The 18,560-nt window shown below is 41.3% G+C and overlaps 1 protein-coding gene across 1 annotated transcript; it reads right to left on the bottom strand.

Annotated features, from left to right (window-relative positions):
• Positions 1–3,201: 3,201 nt before the first annotated feature.
• On the bottom strand, positions 3,202–14,540 carry LOC115193696 (SPARC). Its single transcript, XM_029752614.1, has 9 exons — positions 14,227–14,540; positions 13,743–13,832; positions 12,148–12,220; positions 10,100–10,211; positions 9,879–9,997; positions 9,622–9,776; positions 8,959–9,071; positions 3,679–3,773; positions 3,202–3,359 (listed from the first exon to the last, which is right to left on the bottom strand). The coding sequence occupies exons 2-9, from the start codon at positions 13,791–13,793 to the stop codon at positions 3,304–3,306; spliced, it is 774 nt and encodes a 257-aa protein (XP_029608474.1). The 5' UTR covers positions 13,794–13,832; positions 14,227–14,540; the 3' UTR covers positions 3,202–3,303.
• Between the last annotated feature and the right edge of the window lie 4,020 nt (positions 14,541–18,560).

Raw genomic sequence — 18,560 nt, forward strand, 5'->3', positions numbered from 1 at the left:
TTAATCAATATCGTTTGCATTGTGTGCTAGTCCCCTCTCTTTTCCCTCACCAGGGCTTTTCTGACCCATTCTTTAGCTACTTCAGCAAGGCTATTGAGGAGCTCTGAATGGAGCCAGTTCACCCAGAGGGGGTATTGTCTGTCATTACACTAACCTGAGAGCCCTCTGCAATATGGGGGCTTAAAGCAATACCCCCTGCAAATGTATTAATGAGAATATTAATGATCGGAGCAGTATCAAAATCTGTCACCCTTTTAAGGAAGGACCCCTCACTGCTGCTGGACTCTTTCAAAGCTATCAGCTCTCCCCCTATTTCTCCCTCCCTGGCCCACTTTAGAATCCCTCTGAAGTTTTAAAAGTTGAAAATCTGGCAGAGCACGATATAGCTGATGCTTTGAAAGCTAGATTTTGATTGACCTTTGGGGGTTATAGCCTATTCACAACTGACTGCGTGTATATTATATTTATTTCAGTGCTGCTGTCTAGTGGGGGGAAATGGATCAGCATATCCGAAAGTAATGTCAGGAAAGTATTTCCTGTTCCAGAATCTACCTCTGTCCCCGTTGTATCTGTAAGGTAACTCAGCTCGCCTGCTAGCCTATGACAGGTATACCAGGTCAGACACCCACAAAACGCAGAGCCTCTCTCCATCTCTCATTTTCTCTCTCTTTCTTTGCTGGGGTCTGCACCATCAGAGCTGGCCTGGATATTTATTTTGATCCTACAGCTTTCCCTCTCTTATATTGCCCTTAATAATTTATCGACAAACTGTCACTGGACTAACTCCGTCCGCTGAGAGCGACAAAAACCAAGAGAGAAAATTTCATTTAAATAATTGCATGAAAGAAACTGCACAATTGCCACTTTCATTTATTATTTATGTCTGCTTACAAGTCATGCATAATGCAGGCACCGTCTTTATGACGATCATGTATTAAATGGAATATTTTTAGGGTTGGGGGCTCAGTTGTACGGGACAAACAGCATGGTGACTGTTTGTAGAGTGACTGGATGTAGCAACACAGTGCTGTGACTGTGTTGTGGAGTGTTGCCTGGCCAGTTTGAGATAGAGATATTTGGCAATGTTAACATGTGTTTCCCATGCCAATAAAGCCCTTGAATTGAATTGAGAAAGAGAGAGGGAGGTTGCTAGCTGACAACGGGTTAACAGGAATCTTTATTTTTAACAACGTATCATCACCAGCCACCCATCTGCTCCTGAGCTGGCAGAGGGTCCCTAGAGAGAGAGAGAGAGAGAGAGAGAGAGAGAGAGAGAGAGAGGGAGAGATAGAGAAAGGGAGAGAAAGAGAGTGAGGGAGGGGGAAGTCAGAGACATACACTATCTCACCATCTCAGATCAGATCACCACAGGGAGGGGAGAAGGTTGGGTTGGGGGGTGTGAAAGATCTAGCTATACAACATCCAACATGTGACAACACAAAGAGGAGAAGAAGATTGTAGGTGAGTGTGAGTAAGTGTAGAGGGGGGAGGGACAACGGGCAGGACAGGAAGGGGGCCCTGTGGATCAGTTTTACCCTCCCCTGGGTGTGGGGGATGGGGGGGTAGTGGAGTTGGAGGTGGGGCAGAAGGTCTTGAGGTAATGAGTGGGAATGTATTAATGTAGGGGATGAAGACGCAAAGAGGGAGGGAGGCAGGGACCTCCAGGGGTGGCCCCAACAACACATTTCATTTTCACAGATAAAGGAGCGAGTCCCCTGGGATGGGGGAGCAATTGAAGGGGGGATGGAATTTGTATTCAGAGCTCCTTTCCACTTGCCGTGGCGACCGTGTTAACAGCTTGATGTGCAGGTCACTCATTAGTAAATACAGCCTGCTCTCAATTGGCTGATCTCCGAACACGCTCCTATATCTGTTCATTTACAGCTCCTCTCACCGTCTGTTTTTTCCTCTCTTCTTTTCTAAAACTCTGACACTGCCTCCAGTGGTCTCGTCTTAATCAAAAGTGATGAGAGCGAATCTGAGACATCAGGAAAAAAATCTTGTTTTGATTCTTTGGGGGTTTATCTGGGCACATTGCAAATCTCATTCCTCCGTTGCCCGGTGTCTGAGAAGCATCTGTATCTTATGTTGAATATTGAAATATCTCTCTCTATCTTTCCTCCTCCCAGCGAAGAAAAATGTGAGGGATAATTAATCCAGAGACACCAGTGGAACCGAGGAACCCACCCCGGGACACGCACATCCCCTATTGATCTTTTAGAACACACACACGCACAGACGAAACAAAACACAATGAGAGCTGTGGAAAAGCTGAGGCAACAGATCAAATATCTCAAAATGATGTACTGGACTGTGTAAGGGCTGATGATTTGGCTCTTTGACCTTACAAGTGTGCATTATTTCTTCATTTCCTGCTTCCTGTTGACAAATATCGTACGCCATGGCTACTATTCCCACAACATCAAACCTCTTCTCAGTTACTCTTCTCCAACTTCTCTCAGACTATTCCATCTCCCTTTTGTTCTTTCTCTCATTTCTGATCTATTTTTCATGCATTACTTTACCCACCATCATCTCTACTCCCCATTTACAGTGCATTACCCCCCCTTCCATAAACACACTTTCTTATTCCCCTCCTTCGTTTACAGTGCATTACCACACTCCTCTTTCTTCCCCCGTCTCCCCCTATTATCCCTTGTTCCCTTCCCTGGTAACGGCTTCTCACACTAAGCGTCCTTTCCTTACACCATCTCTTTTCTATCTCTTCCCTCCATCCTCCCTCCATCACAGTATCCCATTGTCTCTGTGAGGCTTTCTCCATCTATCTCTCCCTCCACAGTAATTGAATGCTTGATCCATGCAACACGTCCTCCTGGTTCTTAATGAGCCCCTCTCTCCTCTGGCCATCCCCATATAGACACTAAGAAGGTAGCCAAGCCTCATAGACATTTATTACAGGCCATTTCACCACACAGACGAATCTACAGTGGACTTCTCAAAACAGATGATGTCATTAATCAAAAACAAATGCAGTACTGAGTGTGACCGTTAGAGGGAGTAGTGGAAATATGACACTGGCAGTGGATAATGAATTGATGCTGATGATTGTAGAATGTAGATAGCATTGATAAACAGATGCACATGTAGACAAATCAAATTAAAATGAAATCAAATGTTATTTGTCACATGCTTTGTAAACAACAGGTGTAGACTAACATTGAAATGCTTACTGACGGGCCCTTCCCAACAATGCAGATAAAAATGAGAAGCAACAGGACATTTAAAAAATAATAACACAAGGAATAAATACACAATGCGAGAGGAGAGGTGTTCATATCCAGGTCAAAGGTGGTTGTCAGTCTTCATGGGACACAGCTTACCGGATCCCATTTTCATAGCTGTCAGAGAGAGAAAGAAACATTTGCTATAATCAATTGTTTTAATCAAAGCATTTGCTGTAATCAAATTTAGTTCAATTAAAGACGAAACAAATGACTCACTAGGATTTAAGGTTAATGGTACTGGTACTCCGTGTATATAGCCAAGTTATCGTTGCTCATTGTGTATTTATTATTACGTGTTGTTGGGAAGGGCCCGTAAGTACTCATTCCACTGTTAGTCTACACCTGTTGTTTATGAAGAATGTGACAAATACAATTTGATTTGATTTGATAATGTTGCATAGTCTGGAGAGTGAAGTTAAGGGATTTCACCCACACATGAAGCTGTGGAACCAGATCTCTGAGCGATCCACCAGACAGGAGATCCATTCATGCAGGGTCACCTTACTGTTCTTGTTATGGTCACACGACCTGTATGCAGAGAATAAACATACACAATACCACATAAAAGATTACTGTAGCTCTGTTGAAATAACATTTATAAGTAACTTTGACACCTTTTGGAAACAGAAGATGCTCTACAGGAATGACGGAGTCCATCCAAATCATCTTGACTCCTGGAATCTGTCCACACATTTCAAGGCTGCATTGAGACAATGACTTATCAATGACCCAAGCCCAGCTCAGATAATCCCTACCATTGTGTCGTTGTTGTAATGCTGCAGCAAATGTACATTATCCCAGGGGTGTTGGCAGTCACAATGTAAGTAACCTAATTTATGTCCCTCTAACTCCCCTGAATGCCTCTGTCGATCCTACAGCTATTGTATACAGTAATCGTGTGCCTATAAACCAGAGTTATACTGCTAGCACTGAGGAGGTTTGCCCCACTGTGCAGCTCACCCTGCACTATCAGCTCAAACATAAATAACATTGTCATGTCTACTGCTGATAGGCTTCCCAGTAAAGCAATAAAAACAATCTAGCATCCCAGAAAAGTGCTAAAAATAGCCTACATTAACATACTGTATGTAGCCTAAGAAACAATGTTCATGGCATTAATAACTTGCTAGTAACAGACAACATTTATATTCTGACTATCTCTGAAACTCACTTAAATAATACATGTTTTATTTTTTTATTTCACCTTTATTTAACCAGGTAAGCTAGTTGAGAACAAGTTCTCATTTACAACTGCGACCTGGCCAAGATAAAGCAAAGCAGTGCGACACAAACAACAACACAGAGTTACACATGGAATAAACAAGTGCACAGTCAATAACACAATAGAAAAAAAAGAAAGTCTATATACAGTGTGTGCAAATGGCATGAGGAGGTAAGGCAATAAATAGGCCATAGTAGCAAAGTAATTACAATTTAGAAAATTAACACCGGAGTGATAGATGAGCAGATGGTGATGTTCAAGTAGAAATACTGGTGTGCAAAAGAGCAGAAAAGTAAATAAAAACAATATGGGGATGAGGTAGGTAGATTGGGTGGGCTTTTTACAGATGGGCTATGTACAGCTGCAGCAATCGGTTAGCTGCTCAGATAGCTGATGTTTAAAGTTAGTGAGGCAAATACAAGTCTCCAGCTTCAGCGATTTTTGCAATTCGTTCCAGTCATTGGCAGCAGAGAACTGGAAGGAAAGGCGGCCAAAGGTGGTGTTGGCTTTGGGGATGACCAGTGAGATATACCTGCTGGAGCGCTTGCTATGGGTGGGTGTTGTTATCGTGACCAGTGAGCTGAGATAAGGCGGAGCTTTACCTAGCATAAACTTATAGATGACCTGGAGCCAGTGTGTCTGGCGACGAATATGTAGTGAGGGCCAGCCGACTAGAGCATACAGGTCGCAGTGGTGGGTGGTATAAGGGGCTTTGGTGACAAAACGGATGGCACTGTGATAGACTGCATCCAGTTTGCTGAGTAGAGTATTGGCTGTTTCGTAAATGACATCGCCAAAGTCAAGGATCGGTAGGATAGTCAGTTTTACGAGGGTATGTTTGGCGCCGTGAGTGAAGGAGGCTTTGTTGCGAAATAGGAAGCCGATTCTAGATTTAATTTTGGATTGGAGATGTTTAATATGTGTCTGGAAGGAGAGTTCACAGTGATGATGATACAGTTGTTGCAATACATGGTTATAAAAAATACAGAAATGCCAATAGGGGCGGTGTTGCAGTCTATATTCAGAACCACATTCCTGTAAAGCTTAGAGAGGATCTACTGTTAAATACTGTTGAAGTAATATGTCTACAGGTTCACCTGCCTCACCTAAAGCCTATTCTTGTGGGAAGATGCTATAGACCACCAAATGCTAACAGTCAGTGTCAGGATAATATTTGTGAAATGCTTGATAATGTATGTGATATCAACAGAGAGGTATAATTTCTGAGTGACCTTAACATTGACTGGCTTTCATCAAACTGTCCACTCAAAAAAAAGCTTCAAACTGTAACCAGTGCCTGCAACCTGGTTCAGGTTATCAATCAACCTACCAGGGTAGTTAAAAAACAGCACAGGAATGAAATCATCAACATGTATTGATCACATCTTTACTAATGCTGCAGCAATTTGCTTTAAAGGAATCCAAATACATCAGATGTAGTGATCACAATATAGTAGCCATATCTAGGAAAACCAAAGTTCAAAAGGCTGGGCCTAACATAGTGTATAAGAGGTCATACAATATGTTTTGTTTTGATTCCTATGTTGATGAGAATATTTTCTGGTCTGTGGAGAAACCAGACGCTGCACTTGACTCATTTATGAATTGCTTATTCCAGTCACTAATAAGCATACACCCATTAAGAAAATGACTGTAAAAACTGTTACATCCCTGTGGATTAATGAGGAATTGAAAAATGTTATGGTTGAGAGGGATGAGGCAAAAGAAATGGCAAATAAGTCTGGCTGCACAAACAATTGGCAAACGTACTGCAAATTGAGAAATTATGTGACTAAAATGAATAAAAAGAAGAAGAAAATATACTATGAAACAAAGACAAATGATATAAAGAATGATAGTAAAAAGCTTTGGAGCACCTTAAATGAAATTTAAGGTGAAAATGACAAGCCACCTGGGTCTGACAACTTGGATGGAAAATTACTCAGGATAATAGCAGACGATATTGCCACATCTTCAATCTAAGCCTACAAGAAAGCCTGTACCCTCAGGCCTGGAGGGAAGCAAAAGCCATTCCACTACCCAAGAATAGTAAAGCCCCCTTTACTGGCTTAAGTAACTGACCAATCAGCCTGTTACCAACTCTTAGTAAACTTTTGGAAAAAATGGTGTTTGACCACATACAATGTTATTTTACAGTAAACAAATTGACAACAGACTTTTAGCATGCTTATAGGGAAGGACATTCAACATGACCAGCACTTACACAAATGACTGATGATTTGCTGAGAGCAATTGATGATCAAAAGATTGTGGGAGCTGTTTTGTTAGACTTTTGACATTATCGATCATAGTCTGCTGCTGGAAAAACATATGTATTATGGCTTTACACCCCCTGCTATATCGTAGATAAATAGTTACCTATCTAACAGAACACAGACAGTGTTCTTTAATGGAAGGCTCTCCAACATAATCAAGGTAGAATCAGGAATTCCCCAGGGCAGCTGTCTAGGCTCTGTACCTTTTTCAATATTTACTAATGACATTGAGTAAAGCCAGTGTTTCTATGTATGCGGATGACTCTATACTTTACACGTCAGATACCACAGCGAGTGAATTTACTGCAACACTTAACAAAGAGCTGCAGTCAGTTTCAGAATGGGTGGCAAAAAATAAGTTAGATATTTCAAAAACTAAAAGCATTGTATTTGGGACAAATAATTGACCAAACCCTAAACCTCAACTAAATCTTGAATGAATACTGTGGAAATTGAGCAAGTTGAGGTGACTAAACTGCTTGGTGAAAACCTGGATTGTAAACAATCAGGGTCAAAACATGTTCATGCAACAGTAGCTAAGATGGGGAGAAGTCTGTCCATAATAAAGTGTTGCTCTGCCTTCTTAACAACACTATCAACAAGGCAGGTCCTACAGGCCCTAGTTTTGTCGCACCTGGACTACTATCCAGTTGTGTGGTCAGGTGCCTCAAAGAGGGACTTAGAAAAATTACAATTGGCTCTGCAGTTTAGAAAATGCTGTCATAATGCTGTGCTGATAAACATTTACAATACATATTTAACTTAATTTAAGATGGCCCTTAAATGTACACAGTGACCTAACATTAATAACATGCATGTCAATCTCTTATGGCTCAAAGTAGAGGAGAGATTGACTTCATCACTACTTGTTTTTGTAAGAAGTATTGACATGCTGAATGCACCGAGCTGTCTGTTTAAACTACTAGCACACAGCTCAGACACCTATGCATACCCCACAAGACATGCCACCAGAGGTCTCTTCACAATCCCAAAGTCCAGAACAGACTTTGGGAGGCACACAGTACTACATAGAGTCATGGCTGCATGGAACTCTATTTCACATCAGGTAACTGATGCAAGCAATATAATCAGATTTTAAAAACAGATAAAAATACACAGTGGACAGCGGGGACTGTGAAGAGACGCTCACACAGGCACACGCATACACATGATAACACACGCACTCTACACACACATGGATTTTGTATTGTAGATATGTGGTAGTAGAGTCGTGGCCTGAGGGCACACACTTAATATGTTGTGAAAAGTGGGATGAAATGTAATGTATATAACTGCCTTTATGTTGCTGCACCCCAGGAAGAGTAGCTGCTTCCTTAGATCCTTAAGAAATACAAATACACATAAACAAACATATACTATTGCAAATACACACACACACACATGCATGCATGCACACACGCAGACACACACGCAAACACAAAGGACTTATGCAAACAAACACATCCGCATACAATATAAACAGACCGACATTTGTCTTCACCCACACAGAAACATTATCTTTGAAGGGTACCGTTTCCATTTGTGCTAATCCACACACAGCGGGAAGCACAGTGGGTAATAAACATTATCATTGCTGGGAATAGGTTGACATTGAGCCAGCCAGCCCCACTCCCACAAAACCTGTCACTGCAGACTGGCAACACACACCAGCTTTACGACTGAGGCGGGAGACGGGTGGAGAGAGAGAGAGAGGATAGACTTAGTAGTGAGGAAAGAGAGGGATGAGGACATGGGGTATGGAGGAGGGAGTGTTAGAGGGATGGATGAGATAGAGAGGAGAGTGTGATGAGTGGGGGGGTGGGTTGGCTGAGTAGTAGAGGGAGAGGGGGGGCTCACAGGAAGGGGGTTGGCACAGAGGATGTCTGCTGAAGATGGGGTGCAGAGAGAACATGAGGATGGGAGGTGCAACATGGAATGGGGGCGATTGACATTTTAATCCTTTACACTAAGGAAATCATTTGACCTTCTCTTTACAAATAGGTCATTGCCCCCAATATCACATTTTTCCATTATGTTCTGAAATTATCAGTTGAATTTGAATTAATTAATTAATTGAGATGAAAGGATATTGACAGTTGGCAACTGATAAAGACAGGAATGAACATAATGGGGATTTGGACATGTCATAATTTGTATGTGGTGCATAGAGGACAAGAACGATTAGGTGTAAGTGTGTATTCAGAGTGGGGCTCACTGGAAGAAGGAGGTAGCACAGTGCTCTAGAGGCATTCTTTTGTAGCGTAGCTTCCTCAGGTCTTTCCGGCTCAGCTTTCCATCCTTGTTCTTGTCCAGCAGGCCAAACCTCCGCTACACAATTCAGGAGAGAGAGGAGACATCGAAGCAGAGGAATATTGAATGACAACAATGAGCCATTCACCCCAGGCTCTCCTAATGACAATTTACCTAAAAGGAGGATGGACAGAGTCTAGAGAGGGAGGGAGGAGGACAAAGCTGGGTTAAAGATATGGTTAGTTGAATAGATAAAGGGAGGGCTAGAGGTCAGGAAGGCAGGAATGAGGATATAATATTACCACCCAGTTATCTTTCTTATTGAATCATTTAGTGATTATTGACTAAGCCTATTTATACTGGGGTTCCCGAATGCTCCCTCATTCTAAGTAGTGGAAGACCACACAATAAGCTACACAGGAGCTTTTTAACCTTAAATGACATCTGCTCGTGATAACTGTAAGCATTTCACACCACAACACAAATCAAAGTGCTCTTACGCCAAAGTGCTCTTCATGCTCTTCAAGTTAGTTTATGATAAGTGTAATCAGGTGCGGTAGATCTTGCGAACACTGCAGCCCTCCAGGACCAGAGTAGCCCAGCCCTATTCCTCTCTCTTGTCTGTTACCTGGGCTAGTTGGGAGCGCTGGGCGTGGCTCAGGCAGCTCTGAGGCGGGGCGTAGGGGGCGTACGACTCTCCCATGCGACTCAATAGGAGGAACCAGTCCATGAGGCGGTATGGGAACTGGCCATACTCCTCCTCTGTACAGTTTGCCTTGGGAACTTGGAAACAAATATAAGCAAGCATGAAGTGGAACCTGGACTTGAAGAAGACTTATTATGTAGGTATAGTACTGCAGTACTGTGTGTGTTTGTGAGTCCTACCCAGACAAGGCCCTTTATGAGCCAGTCCAATGTGACGTCTCTTGCGGCAGGCTTCTCTATGCAGCAGACACTCGTTCCCATAGGTCTTTCCCAGAACACTGCACACTGGTGCCCCCTGCCTGCACACACAGGTCATTACAAGCACAATGACATACTGTAGTGTAAGGCACCTTTCTTTATCACTTGAATACAACTTAATTAAGTTTGTGGTGTGGCCCTACCGTGGGCAGGTCTTAGGACACACACACTTTGGGAAGAGGACTCCGTTGTCCTGCACCACCTGGCACCAGGAGCCCATTGGACTGTGACACTTCAGAAGCTCACATAGTAGGACTTGCATATGGATAGATGGAGAAATGGAGAGGGAGGGTGGAAGGGAGGGAGGTGGTAGAGACTTCATGCTTTGAACATAAAATCAGTCGATACAGAACTACATTGGGGTTATTTGCAGTCTAAACAAACAAGGTCAATGTGTATTAAACATCAAATTTCACTATAAATGTGTGCAAAAGATAAAATATATGTTTATTTGGGGGAATTAAAACCATTTACTTGTGTTACAAAAGGTTAATAAAAGAGAAAGTGTTACTGCTTGACAGACAGTGCCTCTTTGCTAACATTACCAATTTGGCGCTTTTAGGGTTAATGATGGCAGACTTACAGTTGAAGTCGGAAGTTTACATACACTTAGGTTGGTGTCATTAAGACTCATTTTTCAACCAATCCATAAACTATAGTTTTGGTAAGTTGGTTAGGACATGCATGACACAAGTAATTTTTCCAACAATTGTTTACAGACAGATTATTTCACTTATAATTCACTGTATCACAATTCCAGTGGGTCAGAAGTTTACATACACTAAGTTGACTGTTCCTTTAATAAACAGCTTGGAAAATTCCAGAAAATGATGTTATGGCTTTAGAAGCTTCTGATAGGATAATTGACATAATTTGAGTCAATTGGAGGTGTACCTGTGAATGTATTTCATTGCCTACCTTCAAACTCAGTGCCTCTTTGCTTGACAACATGGGAAAATCAAAAGAAATCAGCCAAGACCTCAGAAAAAAAATTGTACACCACCACAAATCTGGTTCATCCTTGGGTGCAATTCCCAAATGCCTGAAGGTACCACGTTCATCTGTACAAACAATAGTATGCAAGTATAAACACCATGGGACTACGCAGCCGTCATACTGCTCAGGAAGGAGACGCGTTCTGTCTCTTAGAGATGAACGTACTTTGGTGCGAAAAGTGCAAATCAATCCCAGAACAACAGCAAAGGACCTTGTAAAGATGCTGGATTAAACAGGTACAAAAGTATCTATATCCACAGTAAAACAAGTCCTATATCGACATAGCAAGGAAGAAGCCACTGCTCCAAAACCGCCATAAAAAAGCCAGACTACGGTTTGCAACTGCACATGAGGACAAAGATTGTACTTTTTGGAGAAATGTCCTCTGGTCTGATGAAACAAAAATAGAACAGTTTGGCCATAATGACTATTGTTATGTTTGGAGGAAAAAGGGGGAGGCTTGCAAGCCGAGGAACACCATCCCAACCGTGAAGCACAGGGGTGACAGCATCATGTTTTGGGGGTACTTTGCTGCAGGAGGGACTGGTGCACTTCAAAAAATAGATGGCATCATGAGGGAGGAAAATTATGTGAATTTATTGAAGCAACATCTCAAGATATCAGTCAGGAAGTTAAAGCTCGGTCGCAAATGGGTCTTCCAAATGGACAGTGACCCCAAGCATACTTCCAAAGTTGTGGCAAAATGGCTTAAGGACAACATAGTCAAGGTATTGGAGTGGCCATCACAAAGCCCTGACCTCAATCCTATAGAAAATGTATGGGTAGAACTGAAAAAGCGTGTGCGAGCAAGGAGGCCTACAAACCTGACTCAGTTACACCAGCTCTGTCATGAGGAATGAGCCAAAATTCACCCAACTTATTGTGGGAAGCTTGTGGAAGGCCACCCGAAACGTTTGACCCAAGTTAAACAATTCAAAGGCAATGCTTCCAAATACTAATTGAGTGTATGTTAACTTCTGACCCACTGGGAATGTGATGAAAGAAATAAAAGCTGAAATTAATCCTTCTCGCTACTATTATTCTGACATTTCACATTTTTAAAATAAAGTGGTGATCCTAACTGACCTAAGACAGGGGATTTTTACTCGGATTAAATGTCAGGAATTGTGAAATACTGAGTTTAAATGTATTTGGCTAAGGTGTATGTAAACCTCCGACTTCAACTGTATCTCACCTGGGTCCACTCTACCCAGATATGGTCTCAGACTGCTCTCAGCCTGCCATTGTTTGCGCTGGGCTCTGCCTTCCTGAAACATATAGAATTCGGGAGCAAAAAGAGACAGACCAGTCTGTTATCAGTTTGTAACATTGAATAAACCTTGAGCATGCGTTTGTCTTTTAATGCTGTGTTCCTTTGAAAATGCTGTACTAGTACAGCATATTGTAGGGCCTATCCACTCAACATGAGTAGATAACTTAACTGCTCTGTTTTGTATACAGACTTTTGTGTTGAATTATATTTTGGGTGGTTGGGTTCTCAGACAAATAGATGCCAAGCAACAGTCAGAACCTCTCCCAAATTTTCAGATTTATCTTCAACCATGATAAATCTGTACATGCCTGACAATCTGCCACTGATAGCAATTAATTTCAAGCCAATTCAAGTCCTTTCACTGTTCATATTGAAGCTATGTTAATCGATGACTTGTCTCCTCTATAACCCCTTTAGTGTATGAAACCCTGACTGGCATAGAACAGCCCCCACTGTAAGGGGGGATGCTCCAAACCCCCCAAATCCCCACTATCCTCAATCCACTACTATGGTCTTTGTAGTCTGAGCCAGACCCACATCTGCCCTGAATACACCTGATGAGAAACAGGTGCATTCCCACTGGGCACACACTGGTTGAATCAACATTGTTTCCACATCATTTCAATGAAATTACGTTGAAATAATGTGGAATACACGTTGATGTCTGTGCCCAGTGGGTTGTGACCCAAAATACTGGGGCCTCAGCTCCTTTTGCTCCTTCAGCTCCCAAAGCCCAATTGTTTCATTAGTCCATTGTTGATATAGTCCCAAAATGTTTTTCATGTCAGCAATCAAGTTTTCAAGATATATCACTTTCAAAAAACAGAAACACAGCTGGCATGATGCATTTTGCATCATATGATTTATGTATTTTGAAAGTGATATATCTTGAAAACTTGATTGCTGACATGCAAAATATATTTTTACCATATTAACATTGGACTAATTACACAAATACCAAAAGCTAGTTTTGGGTGGAGTTTTCCTTTAACATGAATTTATGGCCTAACAACTCCAACTCAAATCCATCTCATTAACAAACAGAGGAATGTTGATTTATCTCCAACTCATTCCAACATGTGGGAAAAGTTCTCAATGTGTATGCTACATGAAAATGTGTCCTATTTCAGTAAAGACCTACTATTTTTCCTTCAGTTGTTTTGACATACCAAGTGATTTCCTCAGCTATACACACATTTTTACCAGGTGCCTGGCTGGATATGAAAGTATGTGTTGACGTCTATGAACATTCTTCAAGGTATAAAAGTCCCAACTTTCCGTCCTACTTGGGACGTACTTAACGAGATCAAAAATGTAGAACGTTGCAGATAGATATATAATGAATAGAGCTGACAACATTCACTATTCGACATGACAGACCATAGACTGTGACAGACAAATAATTATATCCGTTCTACAATCTTCTGTAACATTTCTGTCTGAACCTTCTGTAACATTGCACTCTCCCGAACAGGTCCCAGCCTCCTAATGTAATGAGGAGAAAAGGTTATACTCACCATGGTCAGGTCAGGGTGAAAAGCGAGGACCAGCAGGAAGAGCAGGTTCATAGTCAGGCTGAACGTGAGAGAAGAGAGTTTCTAACAGTCCTGCAGGAGAAATAAACCAAACAGAACTATTTCAGTGACATGGCCAATTTATGTATACTACTTGTATATCAAATTTATTAAATAAAACAATTTCCTTTTGTATGATTCACTGTAAAATAACCCTTACGAAAGAGTGAAAGACAAATATAACTTTGAGATTGTCAATATATGGTTGGACAATATACACATATTTTCTTATTTGGTGTAATTGCCCTCCATTATTCACCAGTCATTCCAATAATCCAGAAAAAAACAATGAGGCTCAGTCAAAAGAAAGTAATAATTTCCTATTACTGTGCTGTAGGAGACAGATTGAGTTACATGGACAGGACGACATTAGCCATCAACAGAGGAAGTTACAAGTCATTTTCTCAGACAGCTTCAGAAATCTTACCAGAGTTTCACTTGCTTCTATCCTCTGTTGCTATTCCGCTTGCTGTTCTGCGTCTTGCCAGCTGTATATCTTTCCCTCTCCTTTACACCCGTTCCTTAAAGGTGTCTGTTTTTAAGTTCTGCTGCCTATACTTTCTCCCTCCTTTTATTTGATCTCCTATTCTTACAATCCTGCCTTATCTGCCCCTCCTCTCCCCTCCTTTCTACCTCCTCCTCTTAATCTTCAGTTCACAATAGCCCCCAGTGTATAGGCCACATCAGCAGACCAAAATACTCAGAGAAAATATATGCACCTTCAGTCAGTCAATCAGTCAATCAGTCAATCAATCAATTAGATGAAAACAGAAAATGCAATTCAGACAGACAGTAGGTGTTGTGAGAGTGTTTATTAGGGGGTTTGATTTTACTTATGATGTAACGAGAGAGAGAGAGAGAGAGAGAGAGAGAGAGAGAGAGAGAGAGATGTATTGGCTGAATCCATGTGTGCTCTGGCCTGTACATTTATATGTCTGTGATGGACTGCCAGCCTCAATGAGAACCAGTTCCCCTTTCCTAATAGCCGCGGGAAGTAGGGGTGCTGAGAGTGCTGCAGCAAAAACCTGAAAAATCTGAAGAATAAAACAATTACTAGTATTAGCGGACCGTGGTACTGTAGCCGTCTGATATAACAGGTGTAGACAAACAGTGAAGTGCTTAACCTTCCCAACAATGCAGAGAGAAAGAAAATAGAGCAATAATATAAAAGTAATAACACGTAGTAATAAATACACAATGAGTAACAATAACTTTGGTATATACATGGGGTACTAGTACCAAGTCTATGTGTAGGGGTATGAGGTAATTGATGTAGATATGTACAGTTGGAGTCAGAAGTTTACATACACCTTAGACAAATACAGTTTTTCACAATTCCTGACATTTAATCCTATTTAAAAATCCCTGTCTTAGGTCAGTTAGGATCACCACTTTATTTTAAGAATGTGAAATGTCAGAATAATAGTAGAGAGAATTATTTATTTAAGCTTTTATTTCTTTCATCACATTCCTAGTGGGTCAGAAGTTTACATACACTCAATTAGTATTTGGTAGCATTGCCTTTAAATTGTTTAACTTGGGTCAAACATTTCAGGTAGACTTCCACAAGCTTCCCACAATAAGGTGGGTGAATGTTGGCCCATTCCTTCTGACAGAGCTGGTGTAACTGAGTCAGGTTTGTAGGCCTCCTTGCTCGCACACGCTTTTTCAGTTCTGCCCACAAACTTTCTATAGGATTGAGGTCAGGGCTTTGTGATGGCCACTCCAATACCTTGACTTCGTTGTCCTTAAGCCATTTTGTCACAACTTTGGAAGTATGCTTGGGGTCATTGTCCATTTGGAAGACCCATTTGCGACCGAGCTTTAACTTCCTGACTGATGTCTTGAGATGTTGCTTCAATATATCCACATAATTTTCCTGTCTCATGATGCCATCTATTTTCTGAAGTGCACCAGTCCCTCCTGCAGCAAAGCACCCCGACAACATGATGCTGACACTCCTGTGCTTCACGGTTGGGATAGTGTTCCTCGGCTTGCAAGCCTCCCCCTTTTCCTCCAAACATAACAATAGTCATTAAGGCCAAACAGTTCTATTTTTATTTCATCAGACCAGAGGACATTTCTCCAAAAAGTACGATCTTTGTCCCCATGTGCAGTTGCAAACCGCAGTCTGGCTTTTTATTGGCGGTTTTGGAGCAGTGGCTTCTTCCTTGCTGAGCGGCCTTTCAGGTTATGTTGATATAGGACTTGTTTTACTGTGGATATAGATACTTTTGTACCTGTTAAATCCAGCATCTTCACAAGGTCCTTTGCTGTTGTTCTGGGATTGATTTGCACTTTTCGCACCAAAGTACGCTCATCTCTAGGAGACGGAACGCGTCTTCTTTCTGAGCGGTATGACGGCTGCGTAGTCCCATGGTGTTTATACTTGCGTACTATTGTTTGTACAGATGAATGTGGTACCTTCAGGCATTTGGAAATTGCTCCCAAGGATGAACCAGACTTGTGGAGGTCTACACTTTTTTTCTGAGGTCTTGGCTGATTTATTTTGATTTTCCCATGTTGTCAAGCAAAGAGGCACTGAGTTTGAAGGTAGGTCTTGAAATAAATCCACAGGTACGTCTCCCAATGTCAATTAGCCTATCAGAAGCTTCTAAAGCCATGACATCATTTTCTGGAATTTTCCAAGATGTTTAAAGCACAGTGAACCTAGTGCAGGTAAACTTCTGACCCACTGGAATTGTGATACAGTGAATTATAAGTGAAATAATCTGTCTGTAAACAATTGTTGGAAAAAGAATGCTCAAAGTAGATGTCCTAACTGACTTTCCAAAACTATAGTTTATTTAACAAGAAATTTGTGGAGTGGTTGAAAAACGAGTTTTAATGACTCCAACCTTAGTGTATGTAAACTTCCGACTTCAATTGTACATATAACTAGGAATACAGTGACTAGGCAACAGGATAGGTAATAAACAGTAGCAGCAGCGTATGTGAGGAGTCAAAAAAGTTAGTGCAAATAGGGTCAATGCAGATAGTTAAATAGTTAACCAAATAGCTTCTTGGACTAACTATTTAGCAGTCTTATGGCTTGGGGGTAGAAGCTGTTTAAGGTCCAGTTGGTTCCAGACTTGGTGCATCGGTACAGCTTGCTGTGCGGCAGCAGAGAGTACAGTCTATGACTTGGGTGACTGGAGTCTTAGACACATTTTAGGGCCTTCCTCTGACAGCACCTGGTATAGAGGTCCTGGAAGTGTTGTAATCATAATGGACAAACATATGATGCCCCTAGCAATTGCTATTCTCAGTTTTCAGAGAAACCTCTAGGTATGAACATCCAATATTTTCCTCAGTCCTTATAAAGGTACACACTTTACACAGTTTGTTGGGGGCTGAAGATAGTGAGATGGGGAGATGACTGAGATGGGGAGAAGCTTAACACTGTCACCTAGTGGTCATTGTGATGCATGACCACTATACATATTTTATTAGACATATCATTACATGAATAACTTGGTTTATTGTACTGTACATTATCCCACAACAGAACCTCCATTTTTATGTATGTATTTTCTATTCGAATGTAAGTTCTTCCCTTCGTTTATTGTTTGTAAACGTTTAGACCAGAGAGCTCTCAGGTTTCTCACTAGATTAAAATGTCATGAAGAGAAGCTTCCCTTCACATGGATGATCATCAAAGGGGATTTGAGAGGTAACTGCTAAGAGTGGAGCAAAAACATGCACATTCATCCCTCTGAAAATTGTTCAGTGTATGTGTATTGATGTGAGAAGAGAAAGAGTCATATACTGTGTGTGTGTGTGTGTGTGTGTGTGTGTGTGTGTGTGTGTGTGTGTGTGTGTGTGTGTGTGTGTGTGTGTGTGTGTGTGTGAGTGAGAGAGAGCGAGCGAGCTAGAGAGAAAGAGAGAAGGTGGGGGGTAGGGACCATGGTAGGGACATATACAGGAATGAGTCATAATTTTTCAATATTTTTTTAGTTAACTAGGCAAGTCAGTTAAGAACAAATTCTTATTTACAATGACGGCCTACCGGGGAACACTGCCTTGTTCAGGGGCAAAATGACACATTTTTACCTAGGGGATTTGATCCAGAAACCTTTTGGTTACTGGCCCAACACTCTAACCACTAGGCTACCTGCCACCCAAAATAATGCTCATGAATAATATTACTGAGTATTTTGGTAATAATATTTTGGTAATAATACTCATAATACTCATAAAACCTAGTGGTCAAACAGGGAAATGGTTCCAATCTTTTTACCACACTCATTTTTCCCATAGGGGATTTTAGAAACACTTAAAATAAGGGCTGTGTATTGTGTAGACTTACCCTGGCATGTAGTTTAGATAACCGTGTGAATCTCTCTATGACAAGGTGACTTTTATCAATATATTCACCTGCATTTACAACCCAAAAATGAAAAGCTGATTAGCTGCTAATGTGGCTATCATAAAGGACTACAAATGCCATGATAATCGGGACGAGACTGCTGAATCAAGGCAAAGGTTAGAATCTCTGGATTAATAATCTAATGTTAGCTAAATGTAGTAATGAATAAATTGGCAACATTTCTTCAAATGGACAATTCTGTAAACTGTCTTGTTCAAGTTTTACATTTACACAATACCTGTTAGCAAAGGTGTCAGCTAGAGATGATGGGCAGGAGCTTGCAGGGATTTGTAGTTTTGCATGTCTACTTTGATATCAATTAGCATTTTCGAATCTGAGAGTAAATAGAGCTGAATATATTGATAAAAGTAATCTTGTCCAAGGGAGAAGTA

Source organism: Salmo trutta, chromosome 5 (assembly GCF_901001165.1).
Source record: "Salmo trutta chromosome 5, fSalTru1.1, whole genome shotgun sequence".
NCBI lineage: Eukaryota > Metazoa > Chordata > Actinopteri > Salmoniformes > Salmonidae > Salmo > Salmo trutta.